The sequence below is a fragment of the Stegodyphus dumicola genome, chromosome 4 (genome assembly GCF_044657685.1).
Source record: "Stegodyphus dumicola isolate Sdum_Otavi_A_Nest chromosome 4, ASM4465768v1".
Classification (NCBI taxonomy): Eukaryota; Metazoa; Arthropoda; class Arachnida; order Araneae; family Eresidae; genus Stegodyphus; species Stegodyphus dumicola.
In genome coordinates, this window is record NC_140771.1 from 254,718,259 (window position 1) to 254,741,638 (window position 23,380).

Below are 23,380 nucleotides of genomic sequence, written 5' to 3' on the forward strand. Positions count from 1 at the left end.
AAGTATGCTTTAATAACTGTAGTAGATGTCAATAGAAGCTTCTCATGATAAAAAAAAAATTATATGCTGACAATATAAGATCCTTCACTTTTAAAAACATCAAGAAGCACTTGATAATTTACTGCAATTCTAACAGATTTGTGCAAGGTTGAAAATTCAGAAGAAAACATTCCACGTGACATGTATTTGTTTGGGTGTTTATCCATTTCTCAACTGTCTCATTTTTTATATAATATATATATTTGTTTTGAGGTAACTTTTTAATGATATTTTTTCCATTTTAAGGTCAATTTTCAGTGAATTTTTAGTTTGTCAAAATTGCAGCCCTGGTCATTATCACAAAAAGCATAACTATCATATCTTTTCATAGCCTTTTCCATCAATAATGTTCGATTTTGTGAGAAATGTTATTAATTTTATAGGCATAATTTCTTATATGTTTGAGTTAACATTTTCAGGGTGGGGGACTGATTTTGTTAAAGTACAATGCAATGAGCATCAGCTTATATCAATGCTGTTATTTTAAATAAATGTATTGAAAGGCAAGAACAAAAATTTATCAAAGAAAGCTTAAAACATGCTCTTTATTCAAGTGTTATTTATCTACAAAAGTGCTACATAAAGATAAATCAAAAATAACAAATGTGAATATCACAGAATAACTTAATTCTTCATACAGGTACATTTTATGTCTTAGAAAAGATATTAAATCAATAATTAAATACTAAAATATCTTACTTATTTCTACTAGATGGCTACTTTGATTTCAGATATTTAGTAAAATTACATTATCCTGATAATCACATAGTGAAAGTTGCTAAACATTTAATAAGTAAACATGTATGAACTGACAAATGTATTAAATATCAGTTATTTAAAAATAAATGAGTCACATATTTATTGAGATATATTTACTATTTTCTCAATCTTTCTAGAGTTTTTGTGAACTCGCATTTTTATATACTACTCGCATTTTTATATAAAATTTTTATATACTATATACTACATAAATAATGAATTTTTCAAAATCTTTGACTAGATAATTTTGACATATTAACATAATTTAATAATGAACATGTATTGAGTAATGAGAATTCTTATGTTAAGATTCGCTAAAAACACTTAGTTATATACAACACTCAAAGGAAGGATAGTTACTTACAAGCATTTGTACAGTACTGAATCAACTTCAGGTGACAATAAAGAATCTTTGCTGTGCACACACTCATCTTCATAAGTTGATTTTCCATACATATATAGACATAGAATATCTCAGGACATTAAAATCATTTCATGCAAAGCAGAAGATACATCACAAAATTGAATTAAATATACACATTTGAACATAATTCATTAAAAACATCAAAAAACTAAAGATCTGATGTCTATAGATTACTTACATATATGTATAATTAGTATAAATAGTTAACAATGCTAATAAACTGCAAATTTCTTTATAAAGTAAATAAGCTTTTTGGCATCAATTTTTAGAAGTAATTTTCTCTGCAGACTCTCTGCAAATATTTATATGTTAATTATGAAAATTTTTATAAATTAGGAAGTTTTAGTAATTTTCCCATTATTTTGCTTAATGTTTAACAATTCTGATTGTAAAATAAAAGAAATAAGAGAACTCAGAACTAAATCTATTTTAATATTTTTAAGTGACCTTGAAACATGAAAGAAATGAGCAGCAAAACAATAATTTAAATTTTGGAACATTTCATAACTCTGTTTTATTTGTTTATTTAAAGCCCACCAGCGGCCGAGCGGTAAAGTCGCTTAACACTGGTAGTTGGGTCCAAGGTTCGAATCCCGCAAACAGGCTGGCTGCATGGGTGTTTTCGTGGTTTTCCCCATGTGTAACGTGTATATGAGCCAGTTTCCCTTAGAAAGTCCTCCATGAAGGCATCCCTCCTCTTAGGCAGATAGCCCTCAAGGCTTTGCCATAATTAAATAACCTAATAACCTTGTTTATTTAAATGTTTGAAATGCTTTAACCATTTGATTTTCAGATATATATGGAAACTAATATCATTAAAAAAATACATACTTTGCTTATTTGTAATGCACACATATTTGAAAATCCAAATGTTACAGTATTTTTAATGCATTTTAAAATTTTCACTGAATTTTTAAAAAGTAGAATGTAGTGATGCCATGAAATAGAATAAGATGTTGTCTGTTAAATGAAATCTTGTTTTTATGGTTTTCATCCTTGAAAACTTCACTTGAGCAATCAAACAGTAAAATGAATCAAGAAGCACGTTTTGAGACAAAAATCTGAGGGAACATTTATTTTCTTTTTCTTTTTTAATCTTAACAAATCATGCTTTATGAAGCTCTTTCATTTTGTATCTCCATTAGTTCCATCTGAAACACACTAATGATATTAATTTCCAATTGATTTGAAATTTGATTGCATCTTTTCATTTCGCTTCAAAATGAACTTTTGCAGCTTCTTGCTAAGATGAGAAAAATTAAATGATTAAAGTTACCTGTTTCGTTTTAATCTGAGATCAAACAATTTATGTGAATGTTCAAAAAGAGTACCTCAGGATGAGGAACGTTTGATTTTCTCATGCCCTACGTTTGATGGCCTTGCAGATTTAAAAATGTTCGTAGTGACTTGGCCAGTGAACTTATCTGTTTTCCTGAAGTCCAGACTGCCATTCTCCGCTTTTGTTCGTTTTATTTATGCATGTAACTTTTAATGTTTTAGTTAACTTACTTCTGTAAGTCCTGTGTTGCACATCTGTGGTGCACGGGGAGTCTGTATGTTTTCAAATAAAAAATTAAAAAATTATCTCATAATAACCTATCATTATTCTCTAAAAAAAGCTTTGAATTCTTTTTGAGTTCAATGGGAAACTGCAAATTGATAGTAGAACAAACTTTTTTCATTATATGTTGTCTGCATAAAGTCTTAGCATACAGTAGATGGAAATTTCAGATATAAATTAAACTGAAAGTGCTTATGATGTCTTAAGCTCATATTTTTATATTTAGAAACTTCCATTAGAATTAATAAATCAATACCTTACAAAATTTGATTTAATCGTTATGATGGTTTGGTGAACCTGTCACACATTTGTTTGGCACTTATCTGGAGATCAGGAGAAGGGGTTTGCCATACAATTCCTATTTCCCCCTTATTTCTGTATATTTTACTTTAATGAAAATTTAGTTTTTACTTTTAAATCTTGGAATTGCTTTAATATCTTAATATCTGTGTTGTGTTAAAAATTATGATGGACAGGACAGTGGTCTCCAGACTATATAATGGACAAGCCTTATATCTAACACAAATAATTAGAACACAAGAGTAAATATTTTGATATGCATGACTATTCCAAATCAAGGTCTTTTTGAAAGATGTTTCATAAGAAAATAGTGCCACAACAGTGCATTTACTATTGTGCATATTTGGGGTAAATTTTTTATCTATTAACAGGGCTCATGCTATTTTAAGAAAATCATATAGTACTGATGGATTATATTAGATTGGACTATTTTGTAAGCAAAGCACAATCGGCTATATTGCCTAATGGAAGGGATACTTTCATAGAGGAATTTGTATGAGAAACTGGCTCATATTCACATTACACATAGGAAAATCCCCATTTTTTTCCATAACTTAAGATATCAATAACCATTTTGCGTTACCTTTGAAAGAGATGATCTAAATTCACATAAGTATGTTCTCAAATTGATAGACTACCAAGAAAATGAGATGTGATGGAAAATTGGGAGTCTTCCATATATATATAAAATTAGTGCAAAATTTTAATCATATTATCAAATGTTTTCATATCATCTTCACATTCAGTTACAAAAGAATTACTTTATAGTATTATAATCTGCATTTTTTTTATTTTTCAAGCCCTTTTCACCGATACCATAACATTTTTGAAAATGTGACTGCCAGCTAAAAGTTCTATCATATGAACACTCAGTGCTTACTGTATTAAAAGAAAAACAGTGTGACTGATTTATGACCAGATTTCTTTTTGTCTAATTTCCCAATAGTGTCCAGTTTTTCTTTAATTGTTAAAACATTCTTCTACTATTTAATCAACAGCAGTTGGCAATCATTCCAGTAAAAAGCTAAAAAGATGTACAAAAAATAACTTCTAATAAATACTCAAACACAGCTAATTTACATGAAACAAATCTTGCAATAACAGGCATGATATGTATACCTTTGATGAACACATATAATGCAAATTAAAAACAGGAATAATGAATCAATCTCTTTGAAATTAACAAATTATGGATCAGAGGAAGAATTATAAATATTATTCATGATAATATGTTGCCATTCTCCCTTATTAGAAGATAATCCATAAATAATCCACAAAAGATCAACAGACAATCAGGAATTCAGAACCTAACATATTGCTATATACACATATATACATATCTATAGAAATCCATGTTTGTGAGTTGATTGTTCTACTCACAAATCTAAAGGAAATATAACTTCATAAATTAATAAAATAAAAAATATTTCACACAGCCTTTTCTGATTATTTAAATTATTAAGAAAAGATAGTGTTATCAGGCGAAAGGATGAAAATTTTTAATTTATGTATATTAAAATAATAGCATTAGTTCTGAGCTTATCTGAATAAAATTATTCTCAATTCAAACAGCATTAAATATAATCTTTTAGCCTATGAGTATCATTTACAAAATCTATTTTCTTGCACATGAAAGGAAATTTCTGTTCAATTTCACCTTTTCCACACACTCAACACTTTGCAGCAGAGTTAGCTGAGTGTGTAATCATTGCCAAGTGTAAGGTCAACATAAAAGACCTTTGCTCAACAACCTCTTTGGCATTCAATTACTAAAAAAAAATTGCTGCATGACTTCTCAAGTTGCAGTAATGAAAGCAGAAAATAATAATGATTTACCAGTTTGGCATCCAATAAAATCAATAATGTTTTAATGCAAAATGTTTTGGATTGAGATGTATGGCAAGCAAAAAGGCAGCCACAGAGCCAAATTATTAACCATACAGATTCATGCTAATAAATTATTGTTTCTCACATATGGAAGTATTTTATTTAGTACTGAAGTGAAATTAAGAATTGGGACTCTTTACATGTTTTATTATGAAAACAATAGCAAACTTTGCATGTATTGCCCCCTCCAAAAAAAAAAAAAAAAGGGGGGGGGGGTTGCTGGTGATCCAGAGGTTAGGATTTTAGGTCATTCTGGATAATGGATATCTGTATGTATAAAATAATTCAAATCTATGTACGCAATTTTTAGCTCAGTATAATTAATACAGTAATTTAACAATCAGATGGCTGCGATTACATTTTTTGAATGAAACAATCAACTCACTGAGCCAAGCTCAGAAAAAATATTTTAAATGTGTTATCTCGAATTTTACTTCATTTAGTCATATCATATATTACACTAAGTATTATACATATAATATGGAAACTAGTACAGCTGTAGGCTACTAAGGTTAATACAATCTAATGACTGATTTTATACTGAGCTTTTGCTACATTTTGAATTTTTTCTGTGATGTATTGATAGCATGTGAAACTAAAAACAGCTATTAAAAAATCATAATATAAATACTATCTTTTACATTTTTAAAATTTTCAATGTAATCAAAAATATTAAGAAATAATTTTCTATTTTAACATTTTATCATCCGTATATATTTTAAACTTCAGAAATAGCTGTACATTTTCAAAAAGCAGAAACTAAAGCTGATCCTTAAGCTTACAAACTAATACTAATTAGGGCTATAACTCTAGCACAATATTTGGAGGAGATAAAATGAATTTTATTTTATAAAATAGTATGGTAATATCCATACAAATATAGTTTTTAAGCTACATTACAATACAATCATATCACAAAAAATAATTTCTAATTCAAGCTCATGTAAATTTTTCTTTAGCAAGTAAAATAATTATTATAGAGTATTCTAATTGAAATAATGAGATTTCTTATTAAAGCAGAGTGTCCATGTTTGTATCAATTATATATAATAATCCAATACAGCATTTGAAGATAAAAAATATGAACTAATATTTTAGCATTTGCAGTTACTTAAATAAATAGTAGCTTTGTATGCAAGAGGATTATCCAATTCTACAGTTTTCATCAAAATGTTTCGTATACATTTATCAATAAACAAACAATACTACTAATAACTTTTAAATAATTTATATCAAAATTCAGACACTATGTGCTTCTATATTAGTACTGATAGTCTTACTCATTGCACACTCATTCAGGGAATTCTTAATCTTTTAGGGGACCCACACATACTCTGAAAAGCTGACTTAGGGATATATTTTATCTCATTATGCTTAATTTAATCAGCTGCCTGAAATAAATAAAACGAAATCATCATTTTATACATTTCACCTATGCAACTTTATAATAATAATAATTTAGTTTCTGTATTAATATCAAAAGTTAATACATAGTTTATTCCACCTTAAATTAGTAGGATTTTTCCCACATCACTATATTTAAATATCCATGGCTTGAATCAAATAAGAAGGGATATAGAAAACAATCAAAATGCAGAAAAATTCTACAATTTTTTAAGTGTCTTAAAAGATAGTCATTATTGTTATTAGAAAAATAACCAAGGTTGACCTATATAAAACATAATCCACTGATTAGCATTTCATATAAATTGAATTACTACACGAATACCACTTACATTCCTTGGAATCAATCTGCTTATTATCATGATCTCTTCTTAGCAGTTTTTGGAGATGAGACATAGTTTCATTTGGATGATTATGCAAATAGCCAAAACAACACGATTTGGGATCCAGAAAATTCCCACACAGGTGTCAGTATAAACACAAGCCATAACTTATAGTTATGCACGTTTGAAGGCATGACAAAATAGATATAAATAAACATGAATGGGAAAATCCAACTAAATATGCAGTACATTCAGATAATTTTTTCCAAGTTAGTAGTTGGAGATTTTTCAGTCTTTCAAGTTGACTTTTCACTGTGATAAGATTCCTATCATACACACTTTTATTTTATTTTTTTTAATACATAATTTTATAGGGAACTGCCTGATTTAGTTAAGTCTGAAAAATAAATCATGATCAATGACACAATAATAATAATAATAATGACAAAAGCAGGCAATGCACAAGCATGTTGTGGTGATATTCCATCATACTGTAATGAATAGTTTCATTTATCATCTTCCAAAAGTATGACTCACATTAAAATTTCTGACCGTATTCTTTACTAATGATGTCTCAAATAACAAATGATAATTCTCAGTGATGTCACATGCCAGAACCAATCTTTGCACTTGGAACAGTATTTTATGATATGTGTGGGAATTTTTGGCAGACCTCCGGGCATTAAAGCCTTTCATGGGACGACTGTGGAGAGGTCGAGGTTTGACTACTGCTCCGACTCCAAAGCAGACACAACGGATTCATTTGTGCACTTCAATAAGTCCTTCGTTGGAGAGGCGCACTTGTTTACAAATGGAATGCAGCCCACCGTTCAAGTCTGAGGGCAGAGGTGAGATACTGGTTGGTGGTCTGAGATATGGCTATTGCTGCTGGCCGGGTCTTATGCTTGACCGGTTTTATGCATACTCTGTTGCGAAGTTTTAAAATCCTGCTGTTTTGACTATTTATATAATTGTCCTAATGGATCAAACCTTGTCTACTAAAACTAACAAGCACAGAAAATGATAATGGGTAAATTCCAACTAAATTAAATATATTCACATGCCATATATTCACATAAATTAAATATATTCACATATTATATCAAAATTCAGACACTATGTGCTTCTATATTAGTACTGATAGTCTTACTCATTGCACACTCATTCAGGGAATTCTTAATCTTTTAGGGGACCCACACATACTCTGAAAAGCTGACTTAGGGATATATTTTATCTCATTATGCTTAATTTAATCAGCTGCCTGAAATAAATAAAACGAAATCATCATTTTATACATTTCACCTATGCAACTTTATAATAATAATAATTTAGTTTCTGCATTAATATCAAAAGTTAATACATAGTTTATTCCACCTTAAACATAGTATATTCCACCTTATATGCATAGCCATTTTACGGAATGCTAATTGGTGGGTCGTGTTTTATAAAAAACAACCTCAGTTAATTCTAAAGCACTGCTGGTATATGGAGTCAACTAATTAACATTACGGTTATTTAGAAAGCAAGGATAAATCACATATATTATCTCTATAAACATAAATGATTTTAATGAAGCTATATTAATTATTATAACACATCATATAAAGCTTTTCACATAATGAGAGTTACCGAGTCCCAATAACATTTCTCATGTGTTTTAATTTTTATTTTACTAACATATTAAATTTTAATTCTCATTTACACATATGAGATAGGTCTTCTTGTCTTCTGAAATTCCACCTCACTACTCTAAATAAGTAATATAATATAGCTGGAATCTTTACTACACTTTACGGAACTATACAAAAATTGTTTTTTAAACAGGATGATTATATGAAATCATGAATAAGATTGCATTAAAATAAATATTTTAAGTAAAAAAAAATTTTTTGTCTAACTATATTTGATTCTTTTTTAAAAAATTAGAGCTATTCAAAATCATTATAAAATTGTATTATCTATAATAAAAATATGAGACAAAAAGTTCAACATGACTATTTCCATTCATCTTAAATATATAAATGATAAATTTTAATGGTCATTTTATATAGCACAGATATATTTGTCGTCATGCATAATCAATGACAAACATTAAATTATAAAATATGAAAATAATTATATGATTGCTGCATTTGTATTTTGAAATAATGAAGGCTTTGGTTATAAGCTGATGCCATACAAGTTTCTACATGCAATATCTTGAAATTATCAACTAGGAGTAATTAGAATAATCAACTATCTAATTGGTTGTTTCTCAATAAAAAGTGGTCACAGTATTCTGCACTATCTTCAATATCACTGCCATCAAATCTCAATTGTCTTTTTTTGGTTACTTGAACAATCAATTCACATTCGGAAGAGATACTGCATGTAGACACATTCAGATATTTTAAGGTGCGCAGTGATGATATGAGGTAGTTCAGCCCCATACAACTGACAGATGTTTTCCGAAGACAAATTGTTTGCAATTTTGGAAGAGAGGCACTCTGTATTGTACACAAATGTTGATCTTTAATTGCAGTATTTCCAAGGTAAAGTTTTTCTAAAGAGTGGCAGTTCTGACCCAACGATATCACAGTTTGCTCCCCAATAGCAGTATTTTCCAAATCAAGAACTTTGAGATTTTCAACAGCTTTCAGAAGAATAACTACACCAATATCTGTAATTGGGCAGCCAGCTAAGTATATTTCTTGTAAGTCACTCAGTCTTGAAAAGAAAGGTATATCATTATCAGACACACACCAGCAAGAGCTACAGTCTAGCACTTTGATTTTGGGCACTGTAGGATGACTAACACTACAAAAGAACTGATCAGTATGAAAAAATGATTTTCGTAGTGACAACACAGACAATTTCTGTGGAAGATCTTCAACTGTTATATCAGTGAAATTAATGTGTTTTGCAATAAATGCACTTTCGATAATGAGAGTTTTTAAATGTGGACATCTTTCTCTTATTTCAATGGCCGTATGTGGTGCAAGAAATGGAATTCTCTGTTGTGTAGAAAGACTACATATTCTAAGATATATAACACAAGGGGGGAGGATTGGAACAAGTTTCTGAACCTGGTATGATGTCAGTTGCATATCATGAGCATCAACATGTTTCCATAGCACTTGACATCTTGTTAATTGGTACCATCTTAAACATACTCTACAAAAGAAACAATTTATTTTATTCTTGACAGAAAAGTAAAACAAGTAAAGTAGTCTAAAAATAATTACAGAAAGATGACATATGTTATTTTCAGTACTAATAAATTTGTAATGAAGTTGCATTATTTAATTAAGTTATATTTTAATAAATATATTTAATTAAGTATTAGACTAAAGTATTTTTCATTATTGGTAGTGCACGGAAACATTAAAAACATGTTATCAGCCAACAATGCAACAAAAATTAGAAACCTGTTAACATATACATAAAATTAAATCAAACAGTATAAAACCCTATATAATATGCAATACTATACTACAAAAATTATATACATCTCAATATTTAATTTATATAGTATTATATCCTGAAGTATAATGATCTGAAAATAAAAATGACAATGCTACAAATGCTGGAAACCTCTTACCATATTTGACAGCATATAAGACGCACTTTTTTTCCTAAATTTGGTCTTAAAAAAGTTACCTGCGTCTTATACATGAAGGACACAGGTTAACTTTCAATACTGAATGCTATTTTTAGCACGGATAAAGGTCTAGACACACATAACTTTTTCTACATCTGCCATAATTATTTTGCACACGCGTGAAATATCTGTCGCCAAAAAGCGCCAAAGCTCGAAGCTGATGTCGAAGTTCGAACAGGTTGGACGGTCACATTACGTCTATGGAGCTTTTCCTTCTTTACATAGACTTTCTTTGACTCCGCCCACACATGTGTCAGTATTGGTGCTACTCTGTATAAACGTATCGGTATCGGTGCATAAAACTATTTGTTTAAAAAAATACCCTTGAAAATATGACTACAGGAAACAAGAGATTAAGCTATACAATTCAGTATAAACTAGGAGTGTTAAACTACGCCAAACTGCATGGAAACAGAGCAGCAGCAAGGCATTTCGGTCCACCACCTACCGAAAAAAATGATACGTACTTGGCGACTGCAGGAAGATCAACGGAAGACTACTAAAAAACAAAAACATAACCTTTGATGCCCAGCTCCATCTTGGCCTGAACTTGAAAATGCCGTAAAAATGTGGGTGATAGATAAAAGGAAATCTGGGATAAGTGTTTCAACCAAAATGATAATCAATAAGGCCAAAGGATTTGCTGAAAAACTTGGGAATCAGAACTTTTCAGGGTCTGAGGGCTGGTACTACAGGTTCATGAAAAGGCAAGGCTTCTCAATGCGCACAAAAACAACTATTGCACAGAAAATGCCAACAGATTATGAAGAAAAAATACTATCATTTCATAGGTTTGTTATAAATGTACGCAAGAAAACTTCTTTTGAGCTCGGTCAAATAGGAAGTATGGATGAAATTCCACTCACATTTGATGTACCATCCAACACGACTGTGAGTATTAAAGGGTCTAAAATCAATAACCATAAAAACCACAGGTCATGAAAAAACCTGATATACGGTAGTTCTAACATGTTCTGATGGCACAAAACTACCGCTGTTTTTCATATTCAAAAGAAAACCTTCCAACAGGTGTAATTGTTCATGTTCATCCGAAAGGCTGGATGGACGAAGCTGGAATGAAACTGTGGTTACAGAACGTATGGGCGAGGCGTCCTGGTGGAAGAAAACCCTCTCTTTTGGTTTTGGATCAGTTTAGCGCCCACAGAACTGAAACCATAAAGAATAAAGCGAGAGAATTAAAAGTCCAGATAGCTGTCATTCCTGGTGGACTGACTAGCCAATTGCAGCCTTCAGCCATAACAAAAATGTTTTCGAAAAAGTTACTTTGGTTGCCCCTCTCCTCCCAGAGGAATGATAAGTTATATTCTTTTTATTGTTATATGTAAAGTATCTTAACAGTGGAGAGGAAGATATTTTTTTAGCATGAAATATGAATTGACCTGCAAGCTCAAAAAAGGCACTTTTCTGTAATTTTTTATCTTTCATTTTTTGCATCAAGAGAAGCAAACAATAAAATTATACTTGACACAAATCAACTAGTTTTGTATATTTTTTTAATGTTTAATTCAAATGATTTTCATTTGCTTTTGATATAAGATTTATAGTTAACATCCACTCTTTTTTTTCTTCTTTTTATCCTATTCTGCGTAACACGGTCATATCAATGATCAAATTAAGTTTTAATTTACAACTAAATTTAGAATATGCAGAACATAAATGATGAAAATAACCTAGGATTCACTGTAAATTATGAAATCTTTTTATTCCATTTCATATTGTTACAAATTTTGTATTTAGATAGCTAATATTAGTAGCTAATATAATTAAAATAGCTAATATAATTAAAATTGTTTTATTTCCCCATGCAATGCAGTTCATAATAAATTTTAAGAGAAAGCTATGCTGAAAAAGTAAAAATATAAGAACCCATGCATTTAATATTGAATAAATAAATATCTCTTTTATTTGTATTGAAACTGAATAAATGTAATTGATGACTGTGTTAGCTGTAACCATAATTCCATCCTCTTGTTGATTTCCAGACATCTCGAGAAGCAAAGAAATTACTACAGTCAAAAGTCGTTAATTCGGACACCTATAACCCGGAATGATCTATAATCCGGACCTCAAAGCTAAAAACTTTCTGTGGATGCGTGGCGTTGCGTAAGACCTTTACGGCTGCGAATATACATGTGCACATGCGCATAATACGTTTACGCATGCACGTTTAATGTATAACGGACGGTATAAGCTAAAACTATCTAATTATTTATTTCAGTTAATGTTGCAGATTATGTTGTTCCTTAATCTTCGAATTGGATACGGCTTATTATTTTTTGCAGACTGTTAGAGCAATTTTATAAAAGTAAGCTTGAACTTCCGATTATGTCAAATAGAATTTCCAATATATATTTACTAATATGTAAAGGATCTACAAAGTGAAAGTATGTTTCGAAGTCCATTAAACAGAAAGTGGAATTGCTGCAAAAAATGGATAAAGGCATATATCCTTTGATTATCTAATCATTCCGAAATCTGTTTATCAATTTCACGCTGCTCTGCGCGGGGAGGGACACGACACAGCGCGCAATGAATTGTAAGTTGATCTGTCAGCACTATCCTTATCTTCAGGGCAGATGTTTTTATTTTATTTGGCTTATAATTCTTTACTAAATGTAGTATTTCATCTCGATGTACTCAGTCTTTGATATGATTTAAATCAAGTTCCTCGTCATTATAATTCGCTTCCAATAGTGAAGAAAGCGGCTCGGAGGTTATTGAAAACGAAAAAATTTCGATTGACAAATTAGTCGGTATTCTCGACACAGCAATTATAAGACTTGAACAGCGGAACTTTGTAACTAAACAAGAAATTATGTCTGTTTAATAGAATTAAAGAGAAAGTATTATCACATGAAACGAAGCAAATTAAACAACTTACATTGAAAGAAATGTTTAATAAAGTAAACAAATAAATATTTAGCTTTTTTTTTTTTTTTTTTGTAAATTTTGATACCCTTTAGATCATAATTGCTCTTTATTTCATAAATTAGTTTCATATTTTTAATTGGCTGATCTTTGGAATATGGTAACTGGTACTTTGGCGACATTTTGGAGGCGATAAAGGTTACTACCTAGGACTTTGGTAATAATGTGAGAAGTACCAAAGGCCTCCTGAAGGCGGCTTTAGAAGTACTCAGTTCCGATTACGCATTATTTTGTGTGAGGGAAATGAGATATCATGAGATATGTCATGTGACATTAATGGACGAATTATAGTTTTTTAATCGGAAAAGGGTGTTAATTTGGAAAAATTATGTTGTATTAAGCTTCATTGTGTGTTGTGTGAAATAGTGTTGATTAATTTTCGGATTGCATGGAGCTATGTAAAGTGAATTCTAAATTTCTAATGTGTTTATCTGATAATAATAATAAGTTGAGATTGTGTGAAAGGAAAGAAATTACAGATAAGTTTGAATGGCGGTGCAAGAAATCTGGTGAAAATGGACATTTTGTGAAACGGAGTGTAAGGAATTGTACGTGGTTTGCTGAAAGTAGTTTGAGTATGGGTGAACTTTTATTAATTTCTTATTACTTGGTGAATAGACTGCCAGTTGACTACTGGATTTCGGATTTAGAAATTAGCAGTAGTACTGCAGCCGATTGGAACTCTTTCTGTAGGGAACTGTGTGTGCCACGTAATGAAGATTCTGAAGAAGATTAGGTAAGTTAGTATTTTTAATCATTTGAGGATATTGTTTTTATGCATTGTTCTAAATGTAAGGAGTAAATAAATTAATATGGTTTTATTGGAAAATTGTTATTAGCAATGATTTAGTTTAAAAAAATTAGGATTATAATCTAATTTTTATTAATTTAATGTATGTGCTTATTTATATTTTAAGTAGTGTTTTTTAATTTAATTATATTTTAATTTAATGATCGTGATTTTGTGAGTTATATGTTTGTAGTATTTTGGAATACGTTTGAGTAGTATACGTTGAGTATTTTCATGCATTTTCGTGAAATTTTTCTAATTTATGAGAAAAAAGCAGTGTACATGGATATAGTGAAGAGTGTGCGCAATGCCATTTTTGTGCAATTCTGGGATTTTTTTTAAGTAAAAATAAGTCAACGTGTACATGGTTTAGTGATATTTTAATTAAATGATAGTTATTTTGTGAATTTTATGTTTGTAGGAATTTGGTATATGTTTCAGTTGAAGTAAACGTGTATGGAAATAATTTAAATATTTGACACTAAGTATTTGTAACCATTTGTAATGTTTGCGGTATGAATTTGTTGGTGACGTTTATAATATAATAGATAATTTAGAGGTAAAAGTTTTTGGATATTTTATTTATTTTATACATGGAAATGTTCATCCTTGGAAAGGGTATATACTTTTTCGCGATCAGGTGATTTCATATATGTGCTTTTTACCGAGTTTAAAGATTGACAGAATTCTTTTGCATTTTCGTGCAAATTTTTGTAATTTATGAGAAAATAGCAGTGTAGATGGCCATTTTTGTGCAATTTTGGGATGTTTTTTTAAGTAAAAATAAGTCGACGTGTAAATGGTTTATGTGTATGTGCTATTCTGAAAAACGTGCAAGGAGTTTGCGATTGTGCACTTTTTCCCAATTTTGCAGTTAATATTTGTCATGATTAAGCAGTTTTGTTACATAAAATTTCTAGCATAAGTGTAATTCGGATAGTAGATTGTTGGAAAAAGTGTTCAGTAAATAAAAAGAAAAAAAAAACATGTCTTTACTTCGTGAAGACAAAATGGCGGTGAAAAAAAAATAGAGGGTTGCTGTAGCAGAGTTGGTCGCCAAATTTTCGCCAAAAAATCGCCAAGTTACCATAATCCAAAGATCAACCTTTTAATTTTATAATTTCTGCATGCCATCTTACCAGATTTAAACTGATGATCTATAATCCGGAAAAATCGATAATCCGGAAACAGCGAAGTCCCGACGAGTCCGGATTAACGACTTTTGACTGTATAACTTTCTCACAACCGACTTTTAAAAAGCTGGAGAAAGATATCTCAGCTAAGTTGCTTATTTAGTGTTAATGTGATTTGTTTAAATTTGCGAGAACTGAGATATCTAAATTAGCTTTCTCTCCCTCTTTAAACTGCATTGTGTATTTTAATGTTTTTAGTAATTTAAAGTACAGCTACTGGTTGTATTGCATTCTGTTTAATGTATTTGTGTTCTGCTGATTATTACTGCCTGATATTGTGAACACTTGTACAAATATCTCTGAGGAAAATTCCAGAATTTTGTTATATTTCTTGTGATAAGAATATTACAAACCCGTATGCACACAGCACTTTTTGGTGTCAGAAGTGGAATTGAATGCCAATAGCAAGAGCGATGGAATGATGCAAACCTTGTGCATTCTAGCATTGTCCGTCATCTCTATAGGGCGGAGTGTTCAGGGTTTCATGTGGAAAGACATGGAGGTCTGTGCATCCACCCAAAGAGATATCACCCAAAGAGATAAGCACAAAAGTTGCCTCCTCCGTACAAATCTCCGTCACAGTTATTTGATGGATGATAACACGTTCCAGGTTCTCTCAAAATCAAAAAATGCCTACTGTCGCTTTGGAGGCTAAAACTGGACTAATTTGTAAACAGAGGAGATCTCCACTGATCAGCCATCCAGTGGACATGTTGATGCGCCCACCTCGAACATTCCCTTCCGTGATGTGATGCGAGCAGCATGGAGTGCCCCATCTTTTGCTGCAGCCATCAGAGGAGAATCTGAAATAAGAGAAAGTTGCCGTTCTGTTCCTTCATGCACATAACAACAAATACGTCATCTTTGCCCATTCACAGCAGTTCCTTATCCTTGGCTGAATCTCCTTGAGGCCAAATATGTGGTTAGAAATTGTTGCCAAATTCTTTGAACCAGAGATGGACTCACATTTAGTCATCTTGCTACTTCTGTCTGACTTTGTCCTACCTCTAGTCTCCCAATAGCTCTCCACTACAGTTCTTCGGGCAAATGATGCCTGAAGGTCATTGTTACGTATTGCTATTCCAGATTTGTTATTTCAGTATCACAGTGAAATTTGTAAGCTTGTTCTCAAACATGTAATTTTATTTTCCTTGCAGATGGCGTAGTTTGATTACAGCGCCATTAATTTGCATACTGCAGTTTTACTCAACAACTCCTATTTGACAACATAGTTGAATTTTATACAAATTGGCTTATTTTTTAATCTGTTTTTGTGATTTTTCCTTAATTTTTGGAAACCAGTGCATGTTGATGAATATTAGCTGATAATAAGCATGAATTAAACAAATATTCAATTAATATTTTGAAATTCAAAATCTCTAAATATTTAGGGATCAAAATCAAAAGGGAAAAGGTTGAAGCTTTAAATTCCATCAAACTAACAAGACAATAATTATATAAAGTATAATAAAATATATAATAAAGTATAATCAAGAAATTTGACATCATAAAATAAAAATTAAACAAGCTACGCTCCCATGAGTATAAACATCATGAAAAATAAAAATTAACAAGGCAGGGGTTTTCCTGATAACCAGAAATACTAGAAAGCAGTGGGAACACTTTTGTATTTAGCAAGAGTGCCAAGATCCAATATAGTAAATTTTTTGGAATACTAAGCAAAAAAATGGAAAAGCTATTGTTATCCAAGTGGAATAATGTAATTAAGATTATCTAGTATTTAAAAGCTAAAATCAAATAAAAAATACATTTAAAATCCAACTCATTAGGGATTTTGACACATACAGATAGAATTCTGAATCAATTTTGGTATCTTTTCATCTTTGTTATATATCCCACAATACTACCACAATTAATAATCAAGGACTGGTTGCAGAAATATGATAAAGATCTTATTTACTTCCTTGGCCTCAGCCTTGTAACCCTATTGAAAATCTTGGATATCACCTCAATAAACGAAATTAGGATCTTGAAAATATGATTTGCCATATTACTTAATGAATCTATAAGAGCAAACATAATAGTAATGGGTAACATAATAGTAACGGGTATTATGTTTGGTTTTCTGTAAAATGTTTCCCTCACCCTTCTTTTTAAATTGGGATATGTTTTTCACCCCAAATACAAAATTTTATAACAAAAGTTCCTTTTTCCCCTTTCATTAGTTTTATAATTGAAGAAAACAAATTCTTATCCTATATTACGCATTTGTTCTTTTTCTTTTTTACATTTTGTTTTATTTCAATGTTATAGCTGTTTGTGTGATTGATAAGCTGAATTTAAAAAAAAAAAAAAAAAACTTTAAGCTAAGATCACTAACATAAAATTACATTATAAAAATGTGTAGTGTTTAGTTCTACTAATAATACTGCTATTATATTAGTGGATTAGTAATTTCCATCTTATTTTTTAAATTGTGAAATATTATACATTGGCACAATAAACATGAATTACCTCCCAGCCCGACATAGATCTCCAATGTACAGATAGCTGAATATTTTGAAGAGTATGACATCTGGTAAGTTTTCAAAATGAGCTATGGAGTTTGTCTCCTCCTCTCCCTGAAAAAAAATATTTCAATAATTAAACATGGAATCATTTTTATCATGTCATCTTTGTCTGTTTATGAATATCAGTTTACAGAAATATGTTATTATTAGAAACAAATTATCATTATGATAAAACAGAAAAACTTCTATAAATGGTCCTGCTATTCTGATAGCACAAGATAATCGTTACATTTTTATTTTAAAATATCTGAAAGCAGTTATTTATCAAATTACAAAATAATATTTAAAGAAAAATAGTCCACTGCAAGTGTTACAGGTGTTTTAAAAAAAAAACCAGTACTGCCAGACTGTTGGCAATTACTTTGTTTTAATATTGCAGGGAATGTAAATGTTAAGAAATACAGGAGAACTATACTTGGTAAAATTAATTAAATTAATAAACAACTAGTACATACTAAGCAAATAAAATACGCAAAATTTGTCTATTATTTATTATTTGCTTCAAAAAGAGAATTTTATAATTTTGCAAAATATGATGCAACATTAATAAAATTTACTGAAATTGATTTATTAATTTGCCATCCTGATTGGTATAGCAATTAACACTGCTTGCTGACCCTGGGTTCAAATCTCGGTGAAGGTATGGATGTTTGTGAATATGCAGTTGGTGATACAAGAACCTTGACCCTTGCCTCCCAAGGCATTCATCGAAATAGAGATAAAACTCCCTTGTTTTTGGAGGGATAAAATAGGCCCCCTTCATGGTTCACTTAAAGTGTGCAGCATTCTTGGTAATGAGACAGCTAAATAACTGATGATACTGGCTACTCTCAGGAAATGCATTAGGTTGCAAGTGCCCAACCATTTAAAACAAGAGTAACATATATCAATTCTTACAATTAAACTGTCTTGCAAAATGAGAAATACCTTTATATTTTATCAAAAATTTCCATCTGTTGGCAAACACTGACACCTTCACAGCATTTCTTTTCTGCAATAACTGTTTTTGGTTTAAAACTTGTTTTAATAGCACTTACTAATTTAATGCAATTTATTGCTGTAGAATAGTGACAAAATACACTGCTGGCCATTAAAATTGTAACACCAGAAAGAAATAATCTCACAAACGTCAAAATCACATAAAAGGAAGAAGAGGTTGGTATATGCAAATGATTAATATTTCAGTGCACTTAGATGACACAAAAGGGAGAAATGACATCTGAAGCACTGCATAAAAGAAAAGCTGTGTAGTGGATTTCTCATTCGGAAAGTGCTTTGTAAGATCAGAGTTTGCTCAGAATATTGTGTTATGCATTGAATAATAAGAAGAAATGCTTACTAGCAAATGTCAGAATTCGACAGAGACAGGATTATTGCCCATCGAGAGTGTGGATTATCGTTCCATGATATTGCCTGTCGCACTCGTCGACATCCTACCACTGTCATGAGAATATAGAATCAATGGGTTACTGAATGGCAAGCAGGATCTCAACACACTCTTATCACTAATGCCCAAGAGGACAGACATATTGTGAGGTAAGCCCTGTAAAACCGTAAAACCACATAATGGACCATTAGTAAGGAAATGGGTATTTCTGCAGCATGCCCAATATCTGCCTGTACGGTGTGTTAACATTTGCAGCAGTGTGAACTATCAGCATACCGACCATTACTTCGGCTTCCCTTGACAATACAGCATAGAGAAAGAAACCGACTCTGGTGCGCTGGACAATAAAGCTGGATACAGGAGAGATCGTCTTTTCAGATGAGTCCCGGTTCTGTGTGCAGTATTCTGACATGTCTGGAGGCTCCAAGGAGACAGCACGTCACCTGCTTGCATTCGATATCGGTATAGGGGCCCTGCACTTGGTGTGATGGTTTGGCCAGCCATTGGGTACAAGAAATGCACATTTCTAGTTTGGATCGACGATAATTTGAATGCAGATCAGTACATTTCTGATGTCTTACATCCAGTGATTGTGCCCAATCTTCGAGGTCTGCCAAACACCATTTTCCGACACGACATGCACCAAGACCACATGTTGCATGTTGTGTTCTGGACTTCCTCGATACACAGGGTATTCAACTGCTGCCCTGGCCTGCACGGTTTCCAGATCTGTCACCCACTGAAAACATCTGGTCATGGGTTGCTGAGAGACTAGCCCACCACCCCTCTCAAGCTAATATGGTTGAAGAAGTGTGACACAGACTTGAGAGCACCTTGGAATGAGTTACCTCTTTCTGTCATTCAACCCCAGTTCGACTTCATGCCTAACCAGGTAAGGGCTGTTTTAGCAGCCAGGGGTGGAATACAAGGGGCATCAAACTGCTTACAAATTTAATAATTTTGCCTTCATGCCATACTGTTTATGTACAATATATATCATTTTTGTATTTGCCTTCCTTCATAGTGTTGCAATTTTAATAGCCAGCAGTGTATTTTGCATGAATGTCCAAAAAATTGATGCTAATTCACCATTTGTAGAAAGCAGAAACTAATATTATTTTACCCATTTACACTAACTGAACATTCTGCATTTCAAATTTGCATTAAGTGGATGGAGTATGCTTCATTAGAGGTTCTCAAACTGTGGATTCATAATACAATTTTTTATGGGTTCTGAAGTGTTTCTGTTACATGCAAATAAAAATGAACTTAAGTATTTACTAGTAATTATTACTGAATTTATGATTATAATTCAATACATATATCTATTTGGCATTATTTCATTACCACTGTTGAAAAGTAAGAAAGGTTATGTCTTTTAGGCAATTCATAGTCCATAAACAGAACCTGTAACTGGAGAGGTCTACAACACAACACAGCAGTTGCTTATAGTAACTTTTGTACTTATATATTTATTCTAGGCTTGAGCACTTTAGCTAGTCACTGATAATAGCATTTTTTGTAGGAGCCCTCAACTTCTAATGTAGAAATTCAAGAACAAGACAAAATTGGAATTTTCCAGTAGTCTTCGGTGATTTGACACTAGAAGCCCGCATATTGTAGGAATCGACAATACAGAAGCTCTGTGATCGATGTTGAAGGCTGTTCTTCAATGGCAAAGAAGCAAGCCTACAAAATGTATGAATGCAGATTGTCATTTAAGTTATACTCCACCAGCTTAATTAGCAAATCCTTATGATATTTTATTTTAGTTCCAAATAGGAAATGGACAAGAAATAAGTAAAATAGGAATTAATATAAATTCTCAACAATAACATTACTTTCTTCTTTTTCTAACTTTTTTTTGACAGCAACTTGAGCTGTCAAACTTGATCATATGTAATATTTACAAAAATGTACCAACTTATTGCAAACTTAGTCAATAAGCAATAAACATCCTTAAGGCTCATAAATAATAATAATAATAATAAGCATTTTATAAGAAACAAAACCATAATTTACATGGCTGATATTTGCAAGTTCAACCAAATGTTGAAAATGAAGGTGCACATAACAAGCAAGTATCTTTTTTTTTTAATTTTCTGGAGTCATTCTATATTACACACTACATTTATACACAGACAAACACGGAGATAACATTGTTAGTAAAATACATTCAAACTTTGTTTTATATATATAAAAAACAAATAAATAATGTTACTCTAACAATAATACTAAGTATTTTTAATAGGTTGCTTTTAATAAGATTATGTGAACAAAATTTAGTGTCAAGATTGTGTGTCTGTACAAATAGACATAAAATCTCTAATGGTTCTCAATTTATTAAAATTATCATACAAAATGATATAAAAATTTTACTTTTACGTTATTTAATTACAATACAATTTATAACGATCTTGAAAATTGTTTGGACCTACTTTGAAAATTTCTAAAACGATGTGCTCATATTTCTGTCCTACATAAGAAATATTATGAAAACAACAGGCATATAATTCGGTTTGGTAGGAATAAATGCCCGGGATATAAAAGTGATGACATACTACTACATTTTATCTTCTTGCCAACAACAATCTACAAGTCACAGAAGTAAACTTCTAGCGTAAATCAAATATTTAATCTGACACAAAATGCATTAAACTAATTATAAAGTTAAAGTACACTTCGTTGTTAATAATTTAATTATTATTACTTCACAAATAAGCCTTTTCCCAGCAATTACATGAATAAACGGCATTTAAAAAAATTCTTACTTTTTTCAACAACGACATATTCTGAGATATAAATATGAACTTCCTTTACTTAAGCATATTTTTCTGAAGACGAGAAATAGCCTACTATTGTTTAAAATTGGTATTTTCTAAGAGGTACCACCAAAACGCCATTTTTTGAGTAAATAATGCACGGATGCGGTTACAGTTAAATACATGTTAATAAAACTTTAGTTAGGCTTAACTATAGCATTAGACTATTTGAAAACTAACAAGTTAAATCGTGAGAGAAAAGGAAATGTTTTAAATATAATTTTGTACTGTAAGTAATTTTTAGTGCATGCTACATAAGTCACTCGTCTTTCGTACACTCCTAACTTCTGCTGAAATGAATGAAATAATAGAATTTGGGAATATTTCGCACAAGAACTGCATGAAATTTGCAATCAACAGAAACTCGGATCTTGTATGATGCACAAACAGCAATTTTCTTTAAAAATAATTTCATGCAAAATATTGCAGTAGCCTTAACAACTTCTATAGCACATGGAGAGCCTGTTTAAGAGTTTCTGGAACTCTACGTACAACGTTCCTTCAGAGATTCCCAATATCCATTTTTTTCTTTTTTATCAATGTCAAGAATAGACTCGCTATGGAGACCATCGTTACTCAGTGGCTGCACAATTTTACTGTTGGTTCTCAGTTTGACTGTCATTTTAAAGTTGGGGCTGGTGTTTTTTCTGATCCTCAAGCAGCCATTCAATCAATTAGCTATGTTGAACACCCATCAACACATAAAATTTTGCAATGTCAAGAATTCCTGAGAACTGTCACTTTAAAGGAGAAACAAATCATTCTCCAGTGGTTGCCTGGCCACTGTGGCCTTTGAAGGAATGAACAAGCGGACTTCTTGCAAAAAGAGGTGCCAGCTTACTACATCATAATGCCCTGTTTCTTTACTGAAAGATAAAGTTTTTTTTTTTTTTTTTTTTTTTTTTTTTTTTTACGTTTAATATCTTACGAGATCTTCAGACTCGTGCAGCCTTACAACGTTGGAGAATGATAAGTCCTTCCCAAACCAATATAGTTGCGGCTTTCCGTCTGCCTGCGCAGGAGATCGGGTCGCGTGTTATTTTTTCGATTGGAGGTTGCTTGAAAGGGAAGAGCGGAAACTGAGTCATATCGTTAGGAGTATGAAGGGACTGAACACGGTAAAAGAGCTGAAATTAAACGAAAAAAGAAATCTTTTGAAAAAAAGAAAAAGAAAAAAAAAAGGTCTTGCTAGAGTGCGGGACTAGAGCTCCATCTTGCATTTGTTACGGATGCGCAACTTAATGCGTGAGCATTTGACAGACTTTTTGACCGTACCTGTATCTCTTGCTGTATATCTCACCTTACCTCATCTCTCTTCATTTCGAACACTATGATGGTATGAGCACAGCGCTGAAGGCGAGTCATCTTAAA

At 31.3% G+C, this 23,380-nt stretch overlaps 1 protein-coding gene across 1 annotated transcript; it reads right to left on the reverse strand.

Annotated features, from left to right (window-relative positions):
- Positions 1 to 565: 565 nt before the first annotated feature.
- LOC118191594 (F-box/LRR-repeat protein 12-like) lies at positions 566 to 22,097 on the reverse strand. The gene is made up of 3 exons (XM_035362410.2): positions 21,959 to 22,097; positions 17,745 to 17,851; positions 566 to 9,850 (listed from the first exon to the last, which is right to left on the reverse strand). Exons 1-3 carry the CDS (start codon positions 21,974 to 21,976, stop codon positions 8,929 to 8,931), a joined length of 1,047 nt encoding a protein of 348 aa, XP_035218301.1. The 5' UTR covers positions 21,977 to 22,097; the 3' UTR covers positions 566 to 8,928.
- Between the last annotated feature and the right edge of the window lie 1,283 nt (positions 22,098 to 23,380).